This window comes from Orbicella faveolata, unplaced genomic scaffold (assembly GCF_042242905.1).
Source record: "Orbicella faveolata isolate gen_17 unplaced genomic scaffold, um_ofav_v1 contig_4, whole genome shotgun sequence".
NCBI classification, from domain to species: Eukaryota; Metazoa; Cnidaria; class Anthozoa; order Scleractinia; family Merulinidae; genus Orbicella; species Orbicella faveolata.
The window spans coordinates 3,508,701-3,532,823 of record NW_028301569.1 but is presented as its reverse complement, the minus strand read 5'-3'; the positions used below and the strand labels follow the sequence as shown (position 1 = coordinate 3,532,823).

Below are 24,123 nucleotides of genomic sequence, written 5' to 3'. Positions count from 1 at the left end.
AACAACATGATTATTTCCTGTTTGCAAAACAATGACACGTACATATGGTGCCAAGATGTAATTAGAAAGAACTTTGAATCATTAAATCTTGGTAAAAACATGAATATATTAGACATTTCATTGCCATTATATTACTTAAGAGCGTGTTCATGAAAAAACCGGGCGGAACCAGGCAGGGGCGCAAAATTGCGTCTAATTGACATGTATGCAGTAGAAATTTCTTGCTTCCATTGTATTTTACAACTGAAAACTTAAGTTAAGGGAACTTGTGAGTTAAATCTTCTGCGGCAGTATTTATATCGAAAAAGTGAGAATGCCTCAAGATATAGCTGCGAAAATGGAAAGAAGTGTCTCAAGAGTTTCTTCTCGCCAAATTTTTATTCGTAATCGATAGGAAAATGCTTAGCTAGGTATTTCTTGTTGATTTCGAGTTAGGTTAAGACAGAAAAACTGCTTTTGTGCTTTAGTGAATGTTCATGAAACGGCCATAAATCTTAAAGCTCTACGTAAACAGTACCCCACAGTGGCGGATCTAGGTGACGGTCCCGGGGATCAGGGGCCCCCTTTTATTTTTAGTAGAAAAAAAGAAATCGCAGAAGGAAGAAAAGCCGGGAGGGCAAGCAACCCTCTCTATCCATGTAACAATAATGTGTATTTGGTTTTTCCCATTGCAGATATTTGCCATTAGTTAAAGGCTATTAACAACACTACGAAGTATGCACCTTACTTTGGATGAGGCCACCGAGAGAAATCAAATTGCCTAGTTCAAATAAATATCTGTGCTTTTAGACTGATAGTTGCAAAACGTGATCAAGTGAATTTCATTTTTACATGGCTTTTCTAGTTGTAGAAATACTAAACCAAAGGTGGCTAATCAACTATACATAAATTAGTGTTAATTGGCCATTTTTGCAGGGGGTCCCCCTAACTTGAACGAAATAAGATATTTTGACCTATTTTTTTGCCACAATCACTAACTTACCAAACCCAACATCTGAGTGTGCCAAGTTTGAGCGAAATCAGTGATTTGAGCTGTATCAACTGCTGCCTGGTTTTCTCATATACACACTCTTAAGAGGCGAGCTACATGCTTTGTTTTTATTTTTACGGATGTTAATTGAGTTGATGCCAAGAAGAGCTAGGGCTTCGCGTCCATGAAAGAGTTAACAGGAGAAACAATTCAACTGCCTGATCGTGTTAATCACTGCTTGTTTCACTTCTTTCATCTTCCAACAGTACAGGAATGGATTCAGAGTGGAGTTAAGTAAAAGAAGAGTTATTGGGGCATGCAGTGCGAAAACTAGGGGTTTATAAATAACTAATATGGCCATCACTACAAGAAATGGAAGATAACAAGCCAGTAATGTTATTTGCACCCACCATGCACTGGACACTGTCTTTCTGTATCGCACAATGTTCAGTGGAGTTTCTCCTCCATTCTGTTGTCCTTGATGAACATGCTGTTGTACTTGAGCTTGTTGATGGCGAAGTATTGGGTAGATTTTCATGTAACAGCTGCTTGACGCTATTATACACAGGATTACTTCTATAGCAAAGATGCCAGAGCCATAAAGAGGGATGTAAAGAACTATGACGGCCTTCGCAGTGTTTGAAAGCCAAATTATAACCGTAAGGACGCATACTCTCCTCAAAGAAACCACCTGTCTGTACCGAGTCCCCAACTTCAGGGCGAGAAGTCTGTCAACACTTATTGCAGTCAGAGTCATCAAGGATACTCCACAGAAAAAAAGGACTTTTCGTATTGAAAAGGGATAAAGAATAATAACAGTGTTTGGAATGCGCAGCGGACAATAAAACGTTAACGTAAAGAGGCTGTACAACCAGACCCACACGGAGATCGATGATCGCAAGGCAGCCTAACAACAGTTTTGATGGCGGATGAAGAGATGACACTTTTGGAATGACAGCGATGATCAGAACATTTCCCAGAAACGCGACGATGGAAAGAAGAATATTCATTGCTGAAAAAAATGATCTTTGGCTTTGATTCGGTAAGAGTCGTCAAGCAATAAAACTCTCCAATTGTAGTTTGGTTAATAATTTCAGTTAAGTTCAACATTTTGTCCTTGACAACGATTGTTATACTGTTTTCTTGCTGGTTTAACAAAAGTGTTGTGAGAATCCTTTGTCCAAATGTAACTTTGCCACTCGAGATTCCTTTGCCTCTTTGCTATTGCTCAGTCGTATAAGTCTCGTGATACCGTTTTAGATGGTTTTGTTTTTCGCTGAAAGAAAAGAAAATATAATAAGCTGCAGCAAAAGTTTTCCAGCTCCTATTAATTGCACCATTTCCGTCCTTAAAAGTGTTGCTCCTAGGTAGCTTTGGCCAGAATTAACGATTTTTTAACCTTGGGCAGATGTTCCCACCGTTGATCTATTGTTTCATCGAGTTAGTCAGACGCTTTTCATAATGATAAGAATCAAAAGTAAACTACAGAAAGCCTGATAGTTCTGTTCTGTTTTTCTTGAGGCTTTCTGAAACGATTAATTACTACTCTTATATTTATATGCCTAAACCTTAATAAGTTGTTTTGTGCGATGACTGGCAGGTGGTGGTTGATAAAGTTGGCGTGCATCGATCAGTAAGAAATATCAAATCATTGAAACGTTTCTATTTATCGCTTACTCAGAGTTGAATTTGGCAACGGGAAAACAATGTTACATCTCAAGCAAGGCCAAGACATTGTATTTGTCAGTAATCAAGTGACCGATATTATAGCTTTAGCTATACTGGCTACGCAGATCATAACAAGTGACTTGCGCATGAAAGACATTTGGCTTGAGCGAATGCATTTGTGCAAGTTACCTTTAAAATATTCCAAACTGTCAAGCGTAAACTAAGGTTGTTCCCATGGTTGAATTCTACCGGTTCTTCAGCAATGACCTCCTGTATCATTAAGAAATCTTGAATCTGAATGCTCTAACTACTGTGCATGATTTATTTAGACCAAGTTCGTTCTTTTAATTTAGAATGCTCTAAACGATAGCCTGCTGTTATGCCAACGAGGTTTAGGCTTTGATGTTACGTTTCTATTTTCATGCAAAATTTCCAGTCAAATTAGATGATATTAGCTTCCGGTAAAGATCAAAAGCTAATCTTTGTTTTCAGAAGTTCGGAATTTGAAAGGAGAAAATGGTAGTTTTCACTTAATTTCTTGAAATACTTTCCCTGAGTGCTTCAGTGGTATTTATTTTGTTAATTAGATGGAAATTCAGATCTAATTTCACCTGTCAGCTTGGTCTACTTTTATCATGATGAAACCGATACACAAGCTATAATCCTTTTTTAACAGCAGTATCGCACCTGCCAGTGGAGGAAATGAAACTTGATACTTGCATCAGCATTTTTTAACCAAACAAAATGTACTCGGAAAACTACAGTGAGATGAATAATTTTTAACCTCTTGACTTATGCATATAATTACTTCTTGTGTTCTGCTGGACCCGATAGTTAAGGAAACCGGCATTGAATACCATTATTCAAATTGTTATCAGATAAAATCTTCTCCCATTTCTCAGCTATCAGAATGTTTGTTTTCAAAAAAAGGGTCATTTCTCTGCTGACAATTATTCGCAATGTTCACCAATTCTCCTCTATCACTAAAACCACCGTATTTTCTTGGTTGCTTGGTTATTAAATAAACGCTGGATTAAAATTGCGGTACTCTGCACGAGACAAACTGATAAGTAATAGTAATTGGACCGAGTGGAGTACAATTCAGGGAGTAATCGCGCGAGTAATTTCAAAATCGGACGAGCGCGAAGTGCAAAGCCGATTTGAAATTACGAGGACGATTACCCCCTGAATTGCACGAAACGGGGTCCAATTACTAATTAATCGTATCTATAACAAAATTTGGAGATTAAATGTGTCTTTAGAGAACTTGTTTTGAGCGAAAACGTCTCTAAAGCTTTTCAAAAGTTTTGAAAACTGTAGGAAACAGTGCGAAGGAAGCAGTTAAAGCGCGCGCGTAATTGACGTGCGTATCACGTGGGTATATAATTAAAGGTATCTAATTACGTAAAGTTCAAATTGGATACCTGTAATTAGACGCCCACGTAATCGCGCGCCGATTACGTGACTGATAGGCGCGTGGGGAACCAATCACGATCGGGATTTTGTCATAGATACGATTATTCCAAAAACACTTCGAGTGAGTGATGGTGTCCTTAACTGCTTTTTAGCTTGCTTCTCCCTTATCCTCCAGCAACAAAGAAATGGATTCACTGATCGAGTTTAACAAACGTTGAGAGAATTTTACTACCTAAGCGATATCAGGAGATAGCGTGCGAGTTACATTGAATTCTGTTGGTAAGAAATTTGGTGATTAAATTGTTGTGGATAAAAGACGTCATGTACCTGTTAGACTTTAATCACCAAATCTCTCACTAACAGAAAACATGGCGGCCAACTACAATCATAAGGACTGCAGGCTCTCATAATAAATCAAATCACACTGCATGTACAGCACATCCACTAAGTTCATTATCAATAACAGGACAGACGCATGAAAAATTGACGTGATTTTGCTAAATAGACCGTTTTACAGTTGTCTGCTCAGTGACCTGGCCTTTGAATGACTGCGAGGCTGCAGGTGACCTTGTTTTGACAAAAACCTCCATGCGTTTGTTGTGTAAATCAAGCTGTTTTTATGCTAACTCGTTGGCATTTAAATGAGAAGAGCAGAGAGATCTGCACGGTCACCTCCAGCTTCGCTTGCATTTATAGTCTAGGTAACTAAACTAAGCACACAACGGTAACATGGCCTATTGCTCGATCTACCCTCTTCATTGACCATCCAGCATTCAGTAATTTTGTTTTCTATGTTATTAGGGTACAGATTGTTTAGGTGGGTAGGCAGTTGCGTTCGCAGGCGACGTTCCATTAGTTTATTTGATTGCAAACTCGCGAAAGGAATCTGCCCTTTAATTTACTGGTTTTAACTGTCAAATATTATCAGGTCTGGAACTCTGTGGATGGCAAAGAGTTCTTTGAGTGCTTTCATTGCGAAGTTCCTTTATTTCAAACCACCTGGAGTAATAGTCCAAGACAACGAGGTAGTCTTTTCCTTTCAACTCCAACAGATCGGTTGCAATCCATTCCTATGGACCGGACGGAAAGGGGGCTGACATAAGGGGTTCTTCGGGCGTTGGTTGATTTACAAACAAATGTATTCCAGGGTGCAAGCGCGCTTTCCCCCCTGGCATACATTTCTTTGTAAAAATTGGCAAGTTAGGGGTCCCACTTTTTTTATGAGTTTGCAACGGATTCTAATACAACTTCACATAATTGCTAAATTTGGCATCATAGATCAAGCAGTGCGGTTTTTTTGTTGTCTGAATAAAAAAATCGGAAAAGCGTGCATTCGGTGCATTTACTAAAATTTAGTGATTTGAATTTCTGTGTGACATCTACCCACCACAGGTGTCGTTGTTTTCCAAATAGGAAACAATGATGCTTTCTTTTATTTTGTTGCATTTAAAAATCCGTGTTACCGTGAAGTTTTGGCTCCATCCGATATAACGGAAAAAAAGAAGAAAACCTTCTTAATTTAATGCTATGTTCACTGATTCATATTGCTTTCGTTGGCGAGAGATGATTGCCGTTTCTGTTGCCGCCATTCAGACAGCTTGCGAGAAACTGGCTGCGAAGAATGTTCCTCTCCAGGACTTGGTTCCTTCTGCCTTTAGTTTTAGAATTAAAGTGTCCGCCATTTTCTTCAAAGTGAACGAGATCAATAACCAGCCATCTCTAGCGGCTACGCTTGGTCAATAAAAAGCTTCACTCAAAAAGTATTTTGAGTGCCGACTAAGCTTTTACGGAATAGTAATTACATCAGCACTTACAGGAAATAATATTTCCTAGCCCTCGCATGCTCTGTCTGCAGTTTTAGTAATTTTCTTCCTTTGGAAGAAAAAATTACAAGCTACAGATAACACGAAAATGGAATCAGCTCACATAAAATATAACGAGATTATCTTTTTTACTTCGGTTGTTTCCGTTAAACAGCTGTGAGATTGTATCAATTAGCTCAAGGATGGTTCAGGTAATAAGATTCAAGCAAGCGGTTCCACGGAACGAAAAGTTAATGGTAAATAAATATTCAAGTAGTAATTTTAAAAGCTTTACTGAAAAGACTTTCTGAGTGTCTGGTGAGTTTTGACAGAGTACTATTTACATCAGCAGTTACACGATACATTTTTCGTTAACTCTAGTCTACTCGTTCTGTAGTTTTAATTTAATAGTGTTAGTAATTTGCTTTTTGGGCAAAGAAAATTGCAAGCTATAAAGTAAATATGTGCGTATCTTTTTTTATTCCGGATATTTTCCGTTAACGTTATCCAGTTGTGAGACAGTGTACATCAGCTGTTGAGAAAAAATATATGCATTTCTTACATCCTTTAGCGCAGAAAATAAACAGCTAACGAAGTTTGTCATGATCACTGCATAATATTGGTTTTTTTTACTTTTCCCTATGCCGTTCGAGTATGGGATTTCCCTATTTCGATTTTGAAATAATTATACTTTTGTACTGAGAAATGTAATTGTTGTGGTGTAATGAATAGAGAAAAAGGAAACAAAACAGAGAAATTCTGAACTCTCCAACAAAATGATGCAGTTTCAGAAATCGGGGTAAAATTACAAAATTATTTTTGAAAATATTCTTATTTTATTTTTTTGGATGTAGAGAATAGATTCACGCCTTCTCCCATGTTGCTCCGTGATGATAAATTCACATCTATTTGATTTTGAAATAATTACTTTTTGTTCATTAAAATGATAACCGTGTTGTCCACGATAGAGGAATAGTAAATTATGGAATTAAACTGACACTATTCACATCTTTCTAAAGTAGGATATCTGGCTATTTAGTTCTTCTTACAGCTTGCTTTTGGATAATATTTTTCTATTTTTTTTTTTTTTTTGTTCTCTTCCCGGTAGAAATCAAAAAAAAAAAAAAAAAAAAAAAAAAAAAAAAAAAAAAAAAAGAAAGATCCCACCTGATCAGAACTAAACAAGGACAACAAATTTAAAACATTCAAACTTCAATATTAAATTTTCAAACATTAGGAAAGCACATTTCATTTATTTTTCACATATATATGGGTATCTGCATGGTCTAATCCATTTTGTGGTAAATGTTCTGTTTTTATCATAGAGGTGTTTCGTCACATCCACCATGCGGCTCTCCCTATCATTTCGGCTCGTGCTCATCACTCAATGGCTGAGTTCTTTGTCCTGCATTAACATTACCGCTGACTCCAATCTGTCTTGGTCCGATTTTGCTTTTAAGCTCCTCAGCTTTTGCAATAGTTTTTCGTGACAACAACTGAATCACGGCTACGCGAAAGTTTCTTAATCTAACAGCGTAAACCAACGGATTAAACAACGAATTCAGTATTGGCAATAAAGTAATAACATAAGACGCAATAACCTTTATATTGGGAGGGATTATTTCATTGAAACAGGACAGAATAAAAGCAGAGATATTCGTTGGAATATAACACAGGGAAATAACAAGTAGTACAACAACAGTCGTGTAAAAAGCTTTTCCTTTTCTTGAGTAACTTCTCCCTGGCTCCTAAAGAAACTAGGTTAACAACAATTTTATTTCTATTGCGACGGACTTCTTTGTACACAGAGACATTGAAGTAAATGGGGAGAATGATGAGTAGCGTTACAGAAACTATTAGAGTTGCTGTGCGCGAAACGTCTGCGCTGACAAGGATGATGGCTGCAGCCCATGCCAGAGCAGAGGCAATGATGATGCGAACTTCAGTTACCTGGGTCTCGTATGTGAAGGGGTGTTTTATCGCAACATAACGCTCGGCACTCATCAAAATTAAGTGGTTAAATGAAGCCAGTAAACATATATATGTGACAGTGTTTGATAGCTCTTTTATAGTACAAAACATGATGTCACCTCTGAGAAGTAAACTTTCGCTTGCAATATGTAGAGGTTGAACAGCGAGTCCAACTGCAGGGTCAGTTGTTGATAAGCGGGCGAGTGCTATGTTAGATTTGGTGCGAAGCTGTGGTTTGGTTTTCAACGCAACCATTACCAGGATGTTGAGCACAGTGGTGAGAGGAAAGGTGAGAGCATTCACGACCATTCTGGCAACGAATACAGCGCGTACATCAGGAGAAATGTTTACGAGATTTCGAAGATGAAGGCAGAAAGTAGAACTCGAGAAAGTATTGTTGATCGTAGTGTGATTCATCTTTGCTCGATCCTGACTCGTCAAGGCTTCTTCACCGCTTTGCGTTGTTGAGATAGTTTGCTTGAGTTTTGCACTTTGCTTGCAAGTTTCCTTGATTATTCTCATAAAAGTGGAATTAATTTTGATTGTATCATTTCCCTTAGTTTTAAAAAAATTACTTTAATCACCTGTTTACATTTTAATGAACTCATTTGCAGCATTTTATTAGCAAACCACAGTAAAGTGTTGGGTAATTTTTAATATTCAGTACACGTAGGCAAAATTTATGATGCACTGGGAAAAAAAGATCTTTAACAGAAAGTATTCAGTAGATATATAACACTGGAGAATTTTGAACCGCTAAGTGCATTGAGCAAGCGGTGATTGCAATATTTGGTGGTACCCTTGTTGTTCTTAACACGTTAAGCATTTTTGATACCCCGGTTTGTGTGCTAAGAGTTTAAGTATTGGCAATAAAATATCTGAAATATTCATGCGTTTACAGTGTAAGAGTTTGTGATTAAAATTCCGTCTGACATCTCGCCGCCACAAGTGTCATTGTTTTCCAAATAGAAAATATTCTTGTTGTTTCCTATGATTTTCTTGTAATGTTAAAACTCTGTTTTACCTTTGCGTTCATCTGATCATGATATACAGAACTTGTTTGATGCTACTCTATGTGTTCAGTAAAGTTGCTTATTTTCGCGAGAGATGATTGTTGTTTCTGTTGCAGTCATCTTAACAGCTTGCAATGAATTGGTTGTAAATTTTATTTTCTAGAACTTAGTTCTAGCGTAAGCTATTTTTTGCCGTTAGTTTCAGAATTGATTTGTCCTCTATATTTTTGTGTATGGCTTAGGCGGTCGAGACGCAGTCAGTCAGAAAACAGGGTCAATTTCCAGCCATTTTTAGTGGCTACGTTTGGTCAAGAAAAAATGATTCCAGTGATAAAATTCAAACAATAGTTTAAACCGAAAGAAAATTTAATGACATATACATATTCAAGTTGCAGTTTTAAAAGCATTACTGAAGAGACTTTTTGTGTGTTTTGTGACTAATTTTGCCAACAGTTACACGGAAATTCCCTCGTCTGTTCTCTCTGCAGTTTTGAGTTAACAATAGTGCAATGTTAAAACTGTATCGGTAGGTTGTCTTCTAATTAGTTTTTTTCCTTGCAAAAGTGGCAAGCTCTAGATAAAATAGGATGAAAATGGAATAAACTCAAATCAAATATAATTAGCATATTTACTTAATTCCCGCTATTATCCGTCAAACAGCTGTGAAATGAGCGAGCTTTCCCAGGCATTGGATCGTTAACTTGCTAGACAGGGTAGCCGATATTCCCTGGGCACCCTGTCTACTTGCCCAAGGCACCCTTTTAGGCGACCTTTCCTTTTTTCCTTATAAACGGTTCATGCCGGATTACCCGGCTAACCGAGGTGTGAAAGACCGCGAAGGCGGCATTACATTCCAAGTCAGCTTTTCATGCTGCCTCTGGTGGCAATTAGTAGAGTGCAATATAATAGCCTTAGACATAGAAGAGCGGCCGCTAGCGGAACCCAACTCTACTTCTTTATTGTGCACTATTTACAGTGTTTACATGAGTTAGCATTATAAATATAAAAAGAGGAATAGTTGTTACATATGGAATAAACTAAAATAAAATATAATTGGCGGATATTTTTAAATGCCGTTATTTTCCGCCAAACAGCTGTGAGCAGAGAGCTCTCTCCCAGGCTTAAGGGGAAAAAGTACGCGTCTTTCGGCTCAAGGACGTTCGCACGAAAATTTTTCAACATTGATTTTTTCTGAGACTTTTACCACTCTAAGATGATAAGTTAGTTATGTCAGAAATGCAAAATGGGGGGAGGGGGGAGGGGGTCACCGACTTCGTTTTGGAGAGAACATGCTCGGAAGATCACCCTGAATCTGAAAAAAATCGGGCTTCGTTAGCGAATAAGGCCACAATGTCTGTAAACGCGAAAACACTGCAATTAGATATTTGAACTGAAATGTTCTCTGTGGAACATTTAACTAAGTTGACCTATTAAGTGAATTTAGTCAACTGGTGGGGCTCCTTAAAGAACAAGTTCGCATTTAGCAAACACAGATTCACGCGCCCGGCAGCCGCAAGGTGGCAGGATTCGATGTCCCGTGGACAGAAATCTTGATTTTTTTTTCTTCCCGCGATGATTTTTTGTTCATTTTAGACAATGTGGAGATAATTGTAAATAAAATCTGTTTCTGGAAAGAAAAGTAGAGGTCACCGAACCTCCAAGATCTTTAGGGGTGGCGAATGGTAAATGCGAGACTGCGCGAGACGGCGAGACAAGCGTTTTCCTCTGCGAGCCCGAGACATTTTGACATTTTAAATTGCGAGACCGAGACTTCAAAGGGTTTGACGTGCGAGCACAAGACGTTCAGACTCTTAAATTCGGGCCCCAGATTTAGCTGAGAGCTAGATCGAGCTTGTGCAGCCTTTTAGCCAGCTTCTTCAAACTGGCTGGAACTGGAAATTCGATTATAACACACTAACGTTATGATATCGTAGAACAAAATAACTGTTTTACTGGAGCCAAAACCGACGTTGCGGCAGGTTTTGTAGCTTTTTGTGGAATTCAGACAATTTAGGAGAAGTTAAGATTAACTTTTTCTCTGAAATTTGTAAGTTGTTTTATTGAAATTCAATGTCAAGTGAAGAGAAGACGTCATTTATAAAAACTGAGATAAACGAACGAATCGGGACTTTGAAACCCTTTAGCCTTGCGAAAAGTCGAGACTGCGAGACGCACATAACCGCTAAATATCCTAGAATATTCCCCAATTTTCAAAACTGCGCGTGTTGCGAAAAAGATTTAAAGGATAATAAACACAATAGCCTCCATTTGGCGCGAAAATATGCTCTGATATTTGTCCCTGGACATTATCTGTTCCTCAAAGCTCTCAGTTTTCCTCGAGCTACGCTGTCGGAAAACTGTTGGCTTCTCGGAACAGATAATGTCCGCGGTCAAATATCCTAGCATGTTTTCGCGCCAAATGGAGGTTATTGTTTATATATATATGAGCGGGTAACGTTTCCTAATAAGACGAACTGATCGAATGATTATCTGCAAAATAAAAACTGACATATTGAAATATGAAGGTAAATATACGTCTTTTCTTTTCTTTCCTTTTCCTTTAACTAATGAGGAGATTTACCTCCATTTTGAGGCAATAAGTTCTCTCGACAAATTTCCGGTCAATTTTCTCTATACGATATACTGCGGTTAATTGCTTCGGTTTGTGCTTGGTAATTTAAAATGTGAGGAGCAGGTTATTTTATTGAAGAAAGAAAATTGGCCACTTCACTTGAAAATCTCGCTTCAAAAGCGTGGGAATATGATCACATGAGGAAACTGAAGCCACAAATAAAAGTAATTTTGGCTAATTCTTCGTGTACTAGATAGCTGTAAAATGACTTTCTAATCATTTTTTTCGGAAATTCATGTAAAAAATGTCAAAAGGTATTTAACTTTAGACTGTTCTTGAAAACGGCAAAAGAAAAAGTAGGTACAATTTAATGCCGTGTGTCATTGTTGTGAAAAAAATTGATATTCAAGTTTGATGTTAGCAAATGACTCTCTGTATACGATACTTTACTGCTGATACCTTTTTCGGGTTTTACATATTGTTATGTTAAATTTGTGAATTAGCTTGACGGTCAATAAACATTCGAAGAGAAACGCGAAGAGCTCTGCGACGGTGAGCAAAAAGCAAAGAAAATAGAAATTGCTGGAGTCTCTGACATTCAGGCTATGAATTAAATCTGCTCTTCTCTTAACAATCAAATAAATTTCTTGTGACACTTTGTGACACTTACGTCACTGAAAGAGAAATTTAACGAGGGAACTTAGCCGATTCCAGTAAGAATATTATCAGCTGGCGTCATTATATACAAATAAAAAGAGTAAGCCACGCGAATAAGCTACTGTTTCACTCAATACACACTATAAAATTTGAACAAAAAAAAGTGTTAAAAGCTATATTCACCATTTAAAGGAAGCCCTCAGTGAATGAATCCTCTAGCGTCACTTCAGTTGTAACACTCGACATGCAGATTGAAAACAACATTACGCCATAAGCGACCTTATTTTCCACTCGGTCGAGCAATTCTCAAGACCAGTGGAGTTTTGACAAGAAGACAGAAACACAGAATCAAAAGAGGACCGAGCAGTCAGGAAACATATTCTCTGCAATCATCCATTTTAAGGAGGTTTATTTATCATGACAGTGAAGAATACAGAATCACTCTGCAATTCCTCCAGTGTTTGGGCCCGGAGTCGCAACAATTCATCTGGGATTTACTTCTTTAAGATTATTGCTGCCATCACGACCATTGCTTGTCCCTTTACCATTCTGTTAAACCTCTTGGTTATAATAGCGACGAGGAAGAGAAGAGAACTGAAAAATATTTCAAACATTCTGCTGTCTAGCGTGGCCTTAACTGATCTTTTGGTGGGCGCTGTATCTATACCACTGTGTATCACATTAGACGCGTTAGTTATCCAGAGACGTTTTCTTAACGATGGGATCTGTATGATGTTTTTCAGAAGTGTCTCTGTACTGTACACTGTTTGCAGTTCGTCATTTTGTCATCTGCTTCTAATTGCTTGGGAGAGATATGTGGCAGTAGCGAAGTGGATGTAGTACAAGGCTTTTGTTACTGAGGAGGTCGTGTAACCAAAAACACGAGCTCGAGAGTTGCATGGCTGTCGGCAGTAACATTGGTTGTTCCATTGGTCATCATGGTTGCTATGAGCGTTCGTTATGAAATTATAACAGTCGTAAATGTCATTTTGAGCATTTTCTGCGTTGTCTGTATCGTTTATAGCATATTTTTTATGCCAAGGGTTATTTAATTTCGCTTTGCGAAAATGGAACCGAACGGGAATCCGCTCAGTAAAAGTTCTGGTCAAAAGGGAGCTTGAAAGCAAGGTTGCTTACACGACTTTTTGGTTAATAGTTCTCGTTGGTGTCTCGAGTGATCCTACCGTCGACGTCCTTATCTTTCAAGGAGCTTTACCATTTCTCCGCCAGATTTCCATTATACGATAGCCGGAAACAATACTTCAGTTGAACTCTCTGTTCAACCCATTATTGTACTGGTATAGAAACCGCCGCTTAAGGAAAGCTATAATGGAGCTGTTAAAGTGCAGAAATAGGCCAGCAGCTCGCAGTGCGCGTCACATTAGGCAACGTCGCTATTCCTTGGCATCGCTAGATGTCGAAAAACTTCAAAACAAGCAACGAAGCGCACAACTATTTAGATCAGAATCTCTCGGCGCTATGATTTGTTTAGACACTTTTAGGCAGAAGCGGATTGAGACAATGAAGGAAAGACCCTTGTCAGCTCCATCGAAGGTACCAAGTGACAAGATATTCACACAACAGCACAACCAACTAATTCTCCTGGGGCGTTTTCAATCTGAACTGTTACAATTAAATTGTAACAGTTCAGATTGAAAATGCCTCAGGAGGGAAATCCATTCATCGCAGAACTGACTTACAGAGAAACACCACGGAGCTTGGAAGATCTCGGCGTCATATCGGTGGTAAATGTGATATCTTCCAAGATTTTATCAACTTAATAAATGTAGATGTAGATGTAGATGTAAAATCGTGCGATCAAGCTGTCTGAATGAAAACTCTATCCTGTCATTTACTAAATGTCATCATAATGCGACGCAGAGGAATGCTCAAAGAATCAGATAAGTGACAAGAATATTAACACACTTAAACGAGCCGTACAAAAGAAGAACTGCCGAAAAGTTCACCAATGAGAAAGAGCTTTCGTATAATCTTTTCGTATAACAAGTTAATTGAAATCAGTAAATGAAAAAAAAAAGTTTCAAATTCCCTTAGAAAGAATGAAAAACAAATAGAATTGACAACAAAAAGTAATTATATCTGTGTATGCTTTGACTTGCCTTTGTAGACTTCTGTAGCGGAATGGGTTCGGGAAAGGCCAAAAAAAACCCCGACTTGATTGACTAAACAAAAGACGGATCGAAACTCAAAAAAACCGACCAATACTGTTAATAAACTTTATGCGAGTCTTTCAGTCAATACCATCGCGGCTAAACTAACCAATCACTTTCAACTGACCAGACTTATAACACCGTCGACTGACAAACACTATTCAATCTACGAAGTACCAAAACATGCTTATTTTGTTCAGCGGAATGGATGCAAAAGAAAAACCATGCGTTACTTTCAGACTAATGCTCTCCTTCAAGGCAAGAAGTTAGATAATTCATATTATCTCTGCGGGCAGACAGCGTTTTTATTTTATCATATCTTCGAGTGCAACCTTAAAAGATAACCTTGACGGCTAAAAATAGTTGGGGTTCGACTTGAACATCTTATAAGGTGAGACCAAAATCCGTAATTTACATTCCTAAGGGAGGTGATGAGCATCCCCGACCTTTTCACAAAGGAGTCCGCCACCCCCCAACCCCCCCACCCTCCTCACCCCAGCCGGTGTCTCTTCCCCTTCTTTTTCCGCGTCATCGAACAGATCCAGAATCTCCTTCTGGTAGTCTGTCACTGTTCAGGTTTTCCTTGCGGGAAACGGGTCGAACTCACTCAGAAGGGCTTGCGTTTTTCTCGACTTTCTTTGGCGTGAAGGGGGTCTTGGTTGGTAAGGCTTTGGGAGTAAGGGGTTTTGCAAACTCTTCTGCGTTTCTTGAGAAATTGGTTCATCCAGCACGTTCTGGACAACCTTTCTTACAGCTGGCGCATTTTCTGCAAGAAGTTGCTCCAAATACTCCAACGTTGCTGGATCGACTTTTTGCGAGTTCTTCTTCCAGTCTTTCTTGGTACCTTTGGTTGTTGGAAGCCATAGTTCCTTTTGTATTACAAGAGTATTCATTTCTCTAACTGTTGTGTTTCTTTCATCTCAAGCAAAACAAGTTCAAAAGTTTCCTTTGCTTTTTTGCGCTTGCGGGCAAGACGCTGTTTTAGCGCGTTCCTGCCACATGGTCTGCATAGGCGGTAATCGCACAAAAGCCCGAACCCGCAGCCTCTACACGGCTCTGGCATCTTCATTCCTTTCTTTAGCTGGTATTTATGCTGCCTGCAATACGTACAGCCCCTGACACAACTCTTCCCGCAGCTTTCTTTCCGGGCCCGCATCAGCCACGCGCACTTGTTTGTCGCTCGAAACATCGCGGCTCGGGCGGTATAACAGCGGGCTCGCTTGTTTCTAATATGGGGCCCTCCTTTGTTGTAAGTAGTATAGGGGGAGTCACACAAATACTGTTTCAAAGAGGGAGCTGAATTTCACCGTTTCGCAGCCCTCAGGTTCAACCGGCCCGAGCATGTGAGGGCCGGACTTGCCGATGGGGGCTGCGATAAGGTGAAATAAAGCTCCCTCTGCGAAACGGTTTTTGTGTGACTCCCCCTATACTACTTTTGTTTATTATCCCATATCGGGACGTGAAGTTGCCATGGAAAATTCTCTGTTTATCACGGACATGTATGAATGAGTGGGTAACTTTTGCCAAGATGAACAAACAACTATTGCGAGATCTTATGGTCAACAGCGAAATAAAAAAAAAAAAAAAGCTCTTCAAAATTAAAATATGAAGGTTATTGGATGTTTTGCATCTTTGGTGAGATTATTGTTTCCATTCTCGTACCGCCATTGTGACTGCATAAGAAAACATTAGCTAACATTGAGTTCGCTCATCAAATCTCCTGTTAATTCTCCCTTTACAGAGAGGATGAGTTGACCAATGGAAAAGAACTTTCGTATGAACGAATTTATAATCATTTAAACGTAGTGCATCGTAAAATGTTTACATTTTCTTTAGAAACAATAGAAGAATTATAATAATTGGCAGATTAAAGTAATTATGTGGGTGCTTTTGCTTATCTATCGGTTGACCATTGTAGCCTTATGGGTTCGGTAAAGTCATATAAAATATGCTCTATTTGTTCAATCAGAAGAAACAAGAGACCCACAGAAGAAACATCCGTGATCAGGCACAATGCACTGTTTGTGGGATAAAAAATGAGATTAAAATGGAAAACAAAGCTTACAACAGTCATTTATAGATTATAGAGCCCTCATTTTAAAGTGGCTGAATAATTAACAATTATTCCATGAGCGCGCGTTGGATATGAGATGGTAAATAGCCAACGAGGCCCGTAGGGCCGAGTTGGCTATAACCAATCTCATATCCAACAAGCGCGAATGGAATAATTGTTTTATTAAATTCGGTGCTTTTGTATTCTTGGAAATATAGCTTAATTTTATTGGATTTTAATTTTACAAAATGACCGGAAGTCGGTGTGACAAAAACAACAACAAGTGGGAAATCACATGACATGCGCGTCGTTTCTAAAATCAGTTGAATGAAAAATTTGAAAGCGAAGCAAGCGAATTTGCTGAATGAAATTACAATCACGTAGAATTCAAGGAAAGTCTATCAAATGAAGGAGATATAACCCTGGTCAGAAAGTTTGAAAAGCGTTCAAGTTCGAGTCATGGAGAAGAGCCGAATAATTGTGCACTTGCACATTGCCGTTGTAATAATGCCGCGGAAAACTTTGATCGCAATGTGACACAGACGTTGTGCCAAAATTATTCTCGACAAGACCCCTTTCAGGATTCCCTTGCTTTGAAAGCCTTGGCATTTCGAGCTGTATGTGTGGAGCTCATTGTTGGCCAGATTTAGAGTCAAGGACAGAAACTATCTTAGCGTCACATTCATCTTCAGAATCTCCGAGGCCACCCTGGTGATTTTTCGTGGCTGGTAAAGAACCGGGCTTCGGTTCAGCTCAAAACACTCAACTCCTTGAGGTGTTTTTCGCAAGGACAGAATTGTTGGCGCTAGCTGTCGTTGATTCTCTTGTCGTCGTCGGCCAAAAAAGAGACTGAGATGAAACTAGATCGTCCTCTGTAGCTGTGCGGGATTTTTGCACTCGGCCGATCCGAGCTTGCTTAGTCGAAGAGTTTCCTCATCTGCTCATTGGAAACTGGTTTCTTATAGACTACGCCGGCAATTATGCCTGTTTTCCTGCGGCCTTTTACAAATGCATATGCTCTAATAATTTATTTGCCAGGTCAGAGATAAAGGAAAACGGTTTGTTGTGGGGCGGCGTGCAAAGGAAATGATCAACCGGCGGCTCTAATGGATTTAATCAATGAACTTTTGCAATACGTGTCATCTTTCTTCCTCGCAGACGAGTAAAAACACTTCAACTGAACATTCAGTTCTTCTTTTGACTTTTCTTATATCGGTTTCGAAAATTTGGTCCCACCAGGACTAGCAAGCCATTCTGTTAAGGTAAACATTGTTTTTGTCACATAATCTTCATGAATGCGTAAAATCTCGCCGGTGATATTTTAATTTTGCAACTTTAAGGGAAACTTAACGTACACGTACCGTTAAATAACCTTATATCGAACTTTGTGGCTTTTTTGTTGTTACTGGGACGGCATTGTCCATAATTTCCTGTATTTCCTGTGTAGATAGCTCACCGAATGTGCTTTTTTTCATCCATTTTTTTTGTCGACGAAACTTCGCTTCACGCGAAAAAGCTTATGCCGAGCGACGTTTGCCGCTTTCATTTCCATATAAGGTCAAACACAGGTATAATGGCTGGTAACCGAGATCCAGTGAACCAATCAGAAAGCTAGAATTGCATTATCCGAGGCTGAGAATTTAATAATGGAATATATTCAAAACATCGATGCAAAAAAGAAATTAACCCACGTTTTAATTAACAGCGAAAGAGAACAATTTTCAAGGATAAGTGCTTGTTCATGTATAAATATATAAAGCCGGAATTCTAAATAAATGTTTGGAGAAAAAGCACCGATGATAACTGTATTTTAGTTGCATATAATAAACTTAACATTTACATGGTACAATTTCTGGGCAATTCCAAGATCTCGTAGAACGTTTTCCGCTACTTTTTAAAAAGAGTAAGAAAAGCTTAACCACTATATTTTGAATGTTCTTTGAGTCAGAAAAGTTTAAAATAAGCGTAGGCAAGGGGTTTACTCTCGTAGGTACATGCTAACTCATACCCTCACCCGGACCGCAGTTAGAGGGGTTAGATTACCCCCCTCCCACCCTTTTCTGGTTAAGTTATGCTATTCTGAAAAGTGTTTATTGACTTTTCTCTTTTGTCTCGATTTCTACCTCCAGGGTTAACCTGTAACTGATAGCTGTATTTAGAGCATTTTTGGTGTCAGTCAGAAAAATGCTTGTTCCGACCCGTATGAAGTGTTTGCTTGACAGATAAATGAGTCTTGATGGTAATCAGCGATCAAGAAAGCTAACCCGTGAAACAGTTCAACTTCTTGATGGTGTCCTTCACTCCTCGCCTGACGTCTCTTATTTTCCAACAGTACAGGAATGGATTCAAAGTGGAGTTCAACAAAAGAAGGGTAATCGCTACAGCATGAGCTTGGTGAAAAGATGGCGAGTGTGATCCAAGCACGCCACGTAAACCTGTTACAATACCAAGAGGCAGATAACAGGCAAGTAGAGTCATTTGTATCCACAAAGCACTGGAGACGGTCTTTCTGTATCGTACTATATTCAGTGGAATTCGTGCTTCATTTGGTTGTCCTTGGGACGTACTAATCTTGACCTGAGCTTGGCGACGGTGAAGGGTAAGATAAATCTTCGAGTAGCAAAATATGGAGGTTAATAGACATGATGGCATTATTACGGAAAGAATCATTTCAGCCATGCGACGCTCGTAGAGCACTGTGACTGAAAAGACAGTGGTAAAAATCCAAAATAAGAATACTAGGACCAATACTCGCCTCAAAGTTACCACTTGCCTGTATCTTAACCCCAACATCAGGGCGAGAAGCCTATCTACACTTATTGCCGTTATTATTAGAAATGACACCCCACAGAAAATGTACCCTAATGTATTTGAAGATATGCTAGTATAGTAGCAAAGTTTGGAATGTTCTGGTGCCAAAATAAAGGTTACAAAGAGAGGCTGTGAAATTAGGCCCACGCAGAGATCAGTGGTCGCCAGGCAACCTAACAGAAGTTTTGATGGCGGATGAAGGGAAGAGACCTTTTGAAGGGCAACAAAAATCAGAACATTCCCCATTAAAGCAATGGTGGAAAGGAGAATATTTAATGCTGAAGTAATTGTTCGATGTGGCTCCTTAAGGCTTGCCAAGCAACAGAGCTCTTGAATTATGGTGCATTTTCCAATTTCAGTAGAATTCATCATGTTTTGTCTCCATAAGATTTCCTCCTCTCTGTGTTAACAAAATTCTCTCATTTCCGGGGCGAGAATTCTTGCGTCAGGTGAGGACTCCTACATCAGACGACACAGTTTCTTCTGATTTCCTGAAAAAGAGAACGTACATACTTTTTAGTTAACTACAGAAATATCTCTCCTAGACAACTAACAATGAGATGCCTTTGGTGTTAACAACGGCATCTGATTGTAAGATGCAGATATGTCATTGTAACATTTGCAAGTGAGATACAAATGTCCGGCTCGGACATTTGCATCTTACTTACACCTCACTTCTCTGTGATAGAGCGTGGACTCACATACAGCAATATGCTAGTGTTGAAAAAAAGGCGAATAATTTTACTATACAAGCCATAAACTATTCTTGAACTATTTAGTTTCTATAAATCCGCTGAGCTTTCCGTCATCGGCTGCCTTTGCAATTTTCATCCGAAAAATTGATCAGTGAGAATCTCTCAGAACGGCAGAATCTGATTTGAAGTAGTTTGCTTGTCTGAGTCATTTTCGTTGGAGAAGAAGTTTACTGAGAAATTACTACAGTTGTTTCCCGGTAAAGATTACTGTAGACGTCGACATTCAGGGGACAAATGTTGTATTTTTTTTTCCTTCGCTCATTGCATAGCTAAAAGATTGATTTAAAGTCTGGTAAAAGATTACTTTAAATTGTTAAATGATCGCGAGAAATCTAGAAAAAAGAAATCAATTTTGGAGAAGATTTAATAATTAGCTCATGGTGTTATAATCCAAATTTAAAAATATGAGACCCCTTGTGGATTTTCCGTCAATAAATACACATTGGAATTTCAATTACATTGTTCACATTGAAAGAATTACAACTGCTTTTTCGTTTAAAAGAAAGATCAGTTAATTATGGAGAAGATGTCTGCAAAAAGAGATTGCTCTGAGTTCATTATTAAGACAGAAGACAATTTGGATAACAGCTGGTAAGAAACTCGTGCCGAAGAAAACGAGGAAAGACGAAGGATCGTTCCATGAAAGCAACAACTTAAGAAGGAACTCACCACCAGCAACAATTCAAAGGCTCATTCTTCGACCAACCTGTGGCCTCCAAAAAGGTTGTAAGTATGGTACTCCAGTAAAAACTCACCTTAGTAAGTTTATAGCAGTTTCCAAGTTTTGTTTCGGATGGGTGGTTGATCGATTTTGGTTGCTAGTTTCGTAGTCGGATCCTCCACTTTTTTGCCTCAAGCGAATTAATAGGGTATACAGATTTTACAGAGGGAACTACGTCTCATACTTTTTTCTCTACCAACGAACAAAGACGTATACAAAATCACATCTCCTGCTCTTCTTCTAATCTCGTCTATATGATACAGGGCAACAAATGCAATGCTCAGTACATAGGCGAGACTAAACGTCGTTTCAGCGACAGATTTGGTGAGCACAGACGCGCAATCGAAAAAGCCATCACACAACGACACATTGACCAACCCACCGCCGTTACAGATCACTTTACCCTTCCTGCCCACTGTATGCACAACATAGAATTCGTTCCTTTCGAAATCATCAACTCAAATAGGGACTGAAAAAAAAAAAATGAAACTGACGCTATTCGCGAGGCAAGAGAAGTATTTTTATCTCCAAGAGCAAGACCCTTAAACCTTCTGGGTTAAACAGGTCGGACGAAATTTAATCTATTTATTTTTTATGCATTCGCTTTAGTGCACGTTTCCTTTTTCCCTATTTTTTGTCAACGAACCATGTCACATATTTCCTGTAGTATCATCTCAACTTTTGTGTCTGTTTTATCCATATCTACTTAGCTTCAGTGTAGCCCCGGCCCTGAAGAAGGTTAGTCCTGTCTAACCGAAATATTGGGCATTAAATTTACCCTTTTCAGCCGTCCGGTCAGCCTTTCAATTGGTTTTATGTAGACTCGGGTAGATTTTTAACAAGGTTGGCCAAAATGTTCTTCGATTATCAATGCACCAAAGTGTGTGGGTTTTTTGATTTTTCAGGCCTCTCTAAGGCCTTCTCATGTCACGAAGATCGGTTAACTAATATTATATTCATCTAATCCAATATAGATATTTTTCATTAACCAAAAGGAAAATCGAAAAAGCCTCACGCACTTTTTGTAGTCGGTCATCCGCAGATTGGCATGACGCAGCTTGTACATCGTATCCAGGTAACTCTTGCGTGCGCTAATCAATAAATGAAATCTTCAAAAATCTTTTTTTCTTTTTTTTTCTCATTCTACATCTGATTGGCTTTACAGTGATATATTCTTTTCACACTTCTTTTCAAAAGCGACGCGAGTACGAAAGATTTCGTCAGAGACTCTCCTGAAGGTCTACGGTAACCTTAGGATTAAGATGCAAAACATTCTCTTCCCAAACTTCATGTTTGCCTAAATAATTTTGCTTCTGCTACACGTTTTCAGTGACTCTAGGTCGTCCAGTATTATATTATATCAGAAGATGTAATCTTTTAGTGAGTTGCCATGCATTATTCATGTACTGTAGTTACCTTTTCTTCTTGATCCAGTTATGTAACAAAGCTTTTTAACTGAGCTTGCAAGCTGCTGTGGAATAATTTTAAGAATAGGAAGAATAAAGCATACTAAATATATTTTTCAAAAAAAAAAATCATGTAGAAGAACTGAAACATTGATATATAAGTCTTACCAACAGATTCAGGATGTAGGCCACAATAACAGTCTATAATTTCCTACATTTTCATTTGCTTTTCTTTCAATTACATACCTACATGTAAGCGATCGAATTAGATAAAGTTATCTGATCTTCTGGAGGCCGCTTTCAGCACTGCAAATGCAGTCTTCTCAACTTTGATGAACTCTTCACAACTGCTGCTTATGACTACGCTTCAGTTTGTGAAAGCCTTGCAATTTATACACGTTGATTCCGGTCACCTTAAAGTGTGATTAATTGCCAAATTTGAAATTCTATTTCCGTGAACAAAAAAATTGAACAAATATGTTGACCAATATCTCTATTTTGATAACAGAACATTTCGAAATACATTTGATAATGAATATTCAAGGACTAAAACTACGTCGTTTCGAAGTCATCTTTCCGTGACTCCATTATCAAGTACAGGTGTAAGCTGTAGTTTCGAAATTAAATACAAATAAAGGTGAATGGATAGAGTACATTACAACAATAAGTGTTTCGTTGTCAATGATGTTTGACGTGACAGTGCGTGCGGTATATGTTTAAATAAATGCTCTTGCACGTATTGAGTCTGACTACGTTTTTTACTTCGGTTTCCGTTCACGAATAAATAGCATTTCTTGAATAAGGCAGTCCAGTTTTCCTCGGCATTTCTTAAGAACGGAAAACATTCCCCCTATGTCTTTTTTGATTACTTAAAAGATGTATTCAGTGTCAAGGTCCCGAGTTTCTGATAAAAGCTACGAACAAAGAGCGTTTAAGCTTCTAAAACAGGAAATCCAACTCCCGGCCCTTGCTGGACCTGATTACTTTAGGTTGAAATGTTCGACATTTCCGTGGATCTATCTGGTGCGATTTTAGATCAATATCATCATTGTCAGGTTGATAATTCATTTCTGCTAAGAAGCGTCAACGCATCCTTTTTTCTATTTATCATGCAGTAAATGGTGATATGACTTTACAGAGTTTGCTTCAAAGCAGTGTTATTTAACTATAATCCTTTGTTTTGTTCTTTTAATGTGTTGTTGTGAGGAGGCTAATTAGTTCTTTCTATGTTTATTTGTCATTGGTATTTTCGTTTGAGATCTTTCCACTTTTACCCCATTCATTTAAGTGAATAGATATTTCGAATTTAATAACATGAAAAAAAAAAAAAGAAAGAAAGAAAAAAGAAAGAAAAAAAGATTAAAAAAATAAACATCAACAGTTATTTCCAGTCGGTCATTGGCGTCCGAACTATTCTTTATAAACTTTTTTTCCTCTTTTACCTCAGTCATTCATTCAAGTCAATAGACATTTCAAATTTAATTGAATCAGAAAAACATATGAAGAACGCTACTTCCATTCGGATACATAATTTCATTCAAGCTCAAACTTCAGGCACTACAAACTTTTTCCACCTTGATCAAGCTACCTCAAGTATAAATGCGTTTTGTTGTCGTTGTACTTTGTTTTGCAGCAAAGCTGAGGAAAAATAATTCATTATAATTTCATAACTCAAGATGTGGTGATAAAAAGAAAACTTTCTTTGTTTGATAAGCCCTCCAAAGTTAAGTTCAATTACAAGCTTTAGGTAAATTGAATTTTTTTTTTCATTTTTTCCCCTCATTTGTCTTCTAGCTAAGGCCATTAAGAGCAGAATTGCAATTTCCATCAAAATCAAGGCATCTAGTACCTTCTGCTTTGACATGTTTCGGCCCTAGTGCATTCCACACTTAATTGCAGGACCACAAATGCATAATTCACTTGCTCATCTCAATATCCTTAACGAATCCTTTTGGTCGTTTTAACAAATTCGATAGCACAAGAACGACTCTGATGGACCTCTGAGAATCTATCGTGACTACTGATATCGATTATTCATGCAAAGCCATGCAGAGTCATGATCACACACTGACCAGTAATCGACGATATAGATACCTTGTTCATGTAAGAGGAATATATTCCAACAGAAGATAATGGG

General features: G+C 38.4%; 1 protein-coding gene and 2 pseudogenes across 2 annotated transcripts; all 3 read right to left on the bottom strand.

The window, feature by feature from the left end:
* Positions 1 to 1,091: 1,091 nt before the first annotated feature.
* On the bottom strand, positions 1,092 to 2,080 carry LOC149101017 (adenosine receptor A3-like; annotated as a pseudogene).
* Positions 2,081 to 6,967: 4,887 nt separating this feature from the next.
* LOC149101016 (beta-1 adrenergic receptor-like) lies at positions 6,968 to 8,265 on the bottom strand (annotated as a pseudogene).
* Positions 8,266 to 18,071: 9,806 nt separating this feature from the next.
* On the bottom strand, positions 18,072 to 22,351 carry LOC149101015 (melanocyte-stimulating hormone receptor-like). Of its 2 annotated transcripts, XM_089276202.1 has the most exons (3): positions 22,233 to 22,351; positions 21,997 to 22,051; positions 18,072 to 19,595 (listed from the first exon to the last, which is right to left on the bottom strand). In XM_089276202.1, exon 3 carries the CDS (start codon positions 19,474 to 19,476, stop codon positions 18,553 to 18,555), a length of 924 nt encoding a protein of 307 aa, XP_089132328.1. In that variant the 5' UTR covers positions 19,477 to 19,595; positions 21,997 to 22,051; positions 22,233 to 22,351; the 3' UTR covers positions 18,072 to 18,552. The 2 variants fall into 2 exon arrangements, with proteins under 2 accessions (XP_089132328.1, XP_089132329.1); XM_089276203.1 differs by lacking the exon at positions 22,233 to 22,351 and having other exon boundaries at positions 21,997 to 22,107.
* Between the last annotated feature and the right edge of the window lie 1,772 nt (positions 22,352 to 24,123).

What these genes read in the sequence shown, in the direction of transcription:
- LOC149101015 (XM_089276202.1), bottom strand. Translation starts at nt 19,476, where the DNA reads ATGATGAATTCTACTGAAATTGGAAAATGCACCATAATTCAAGAGCTC.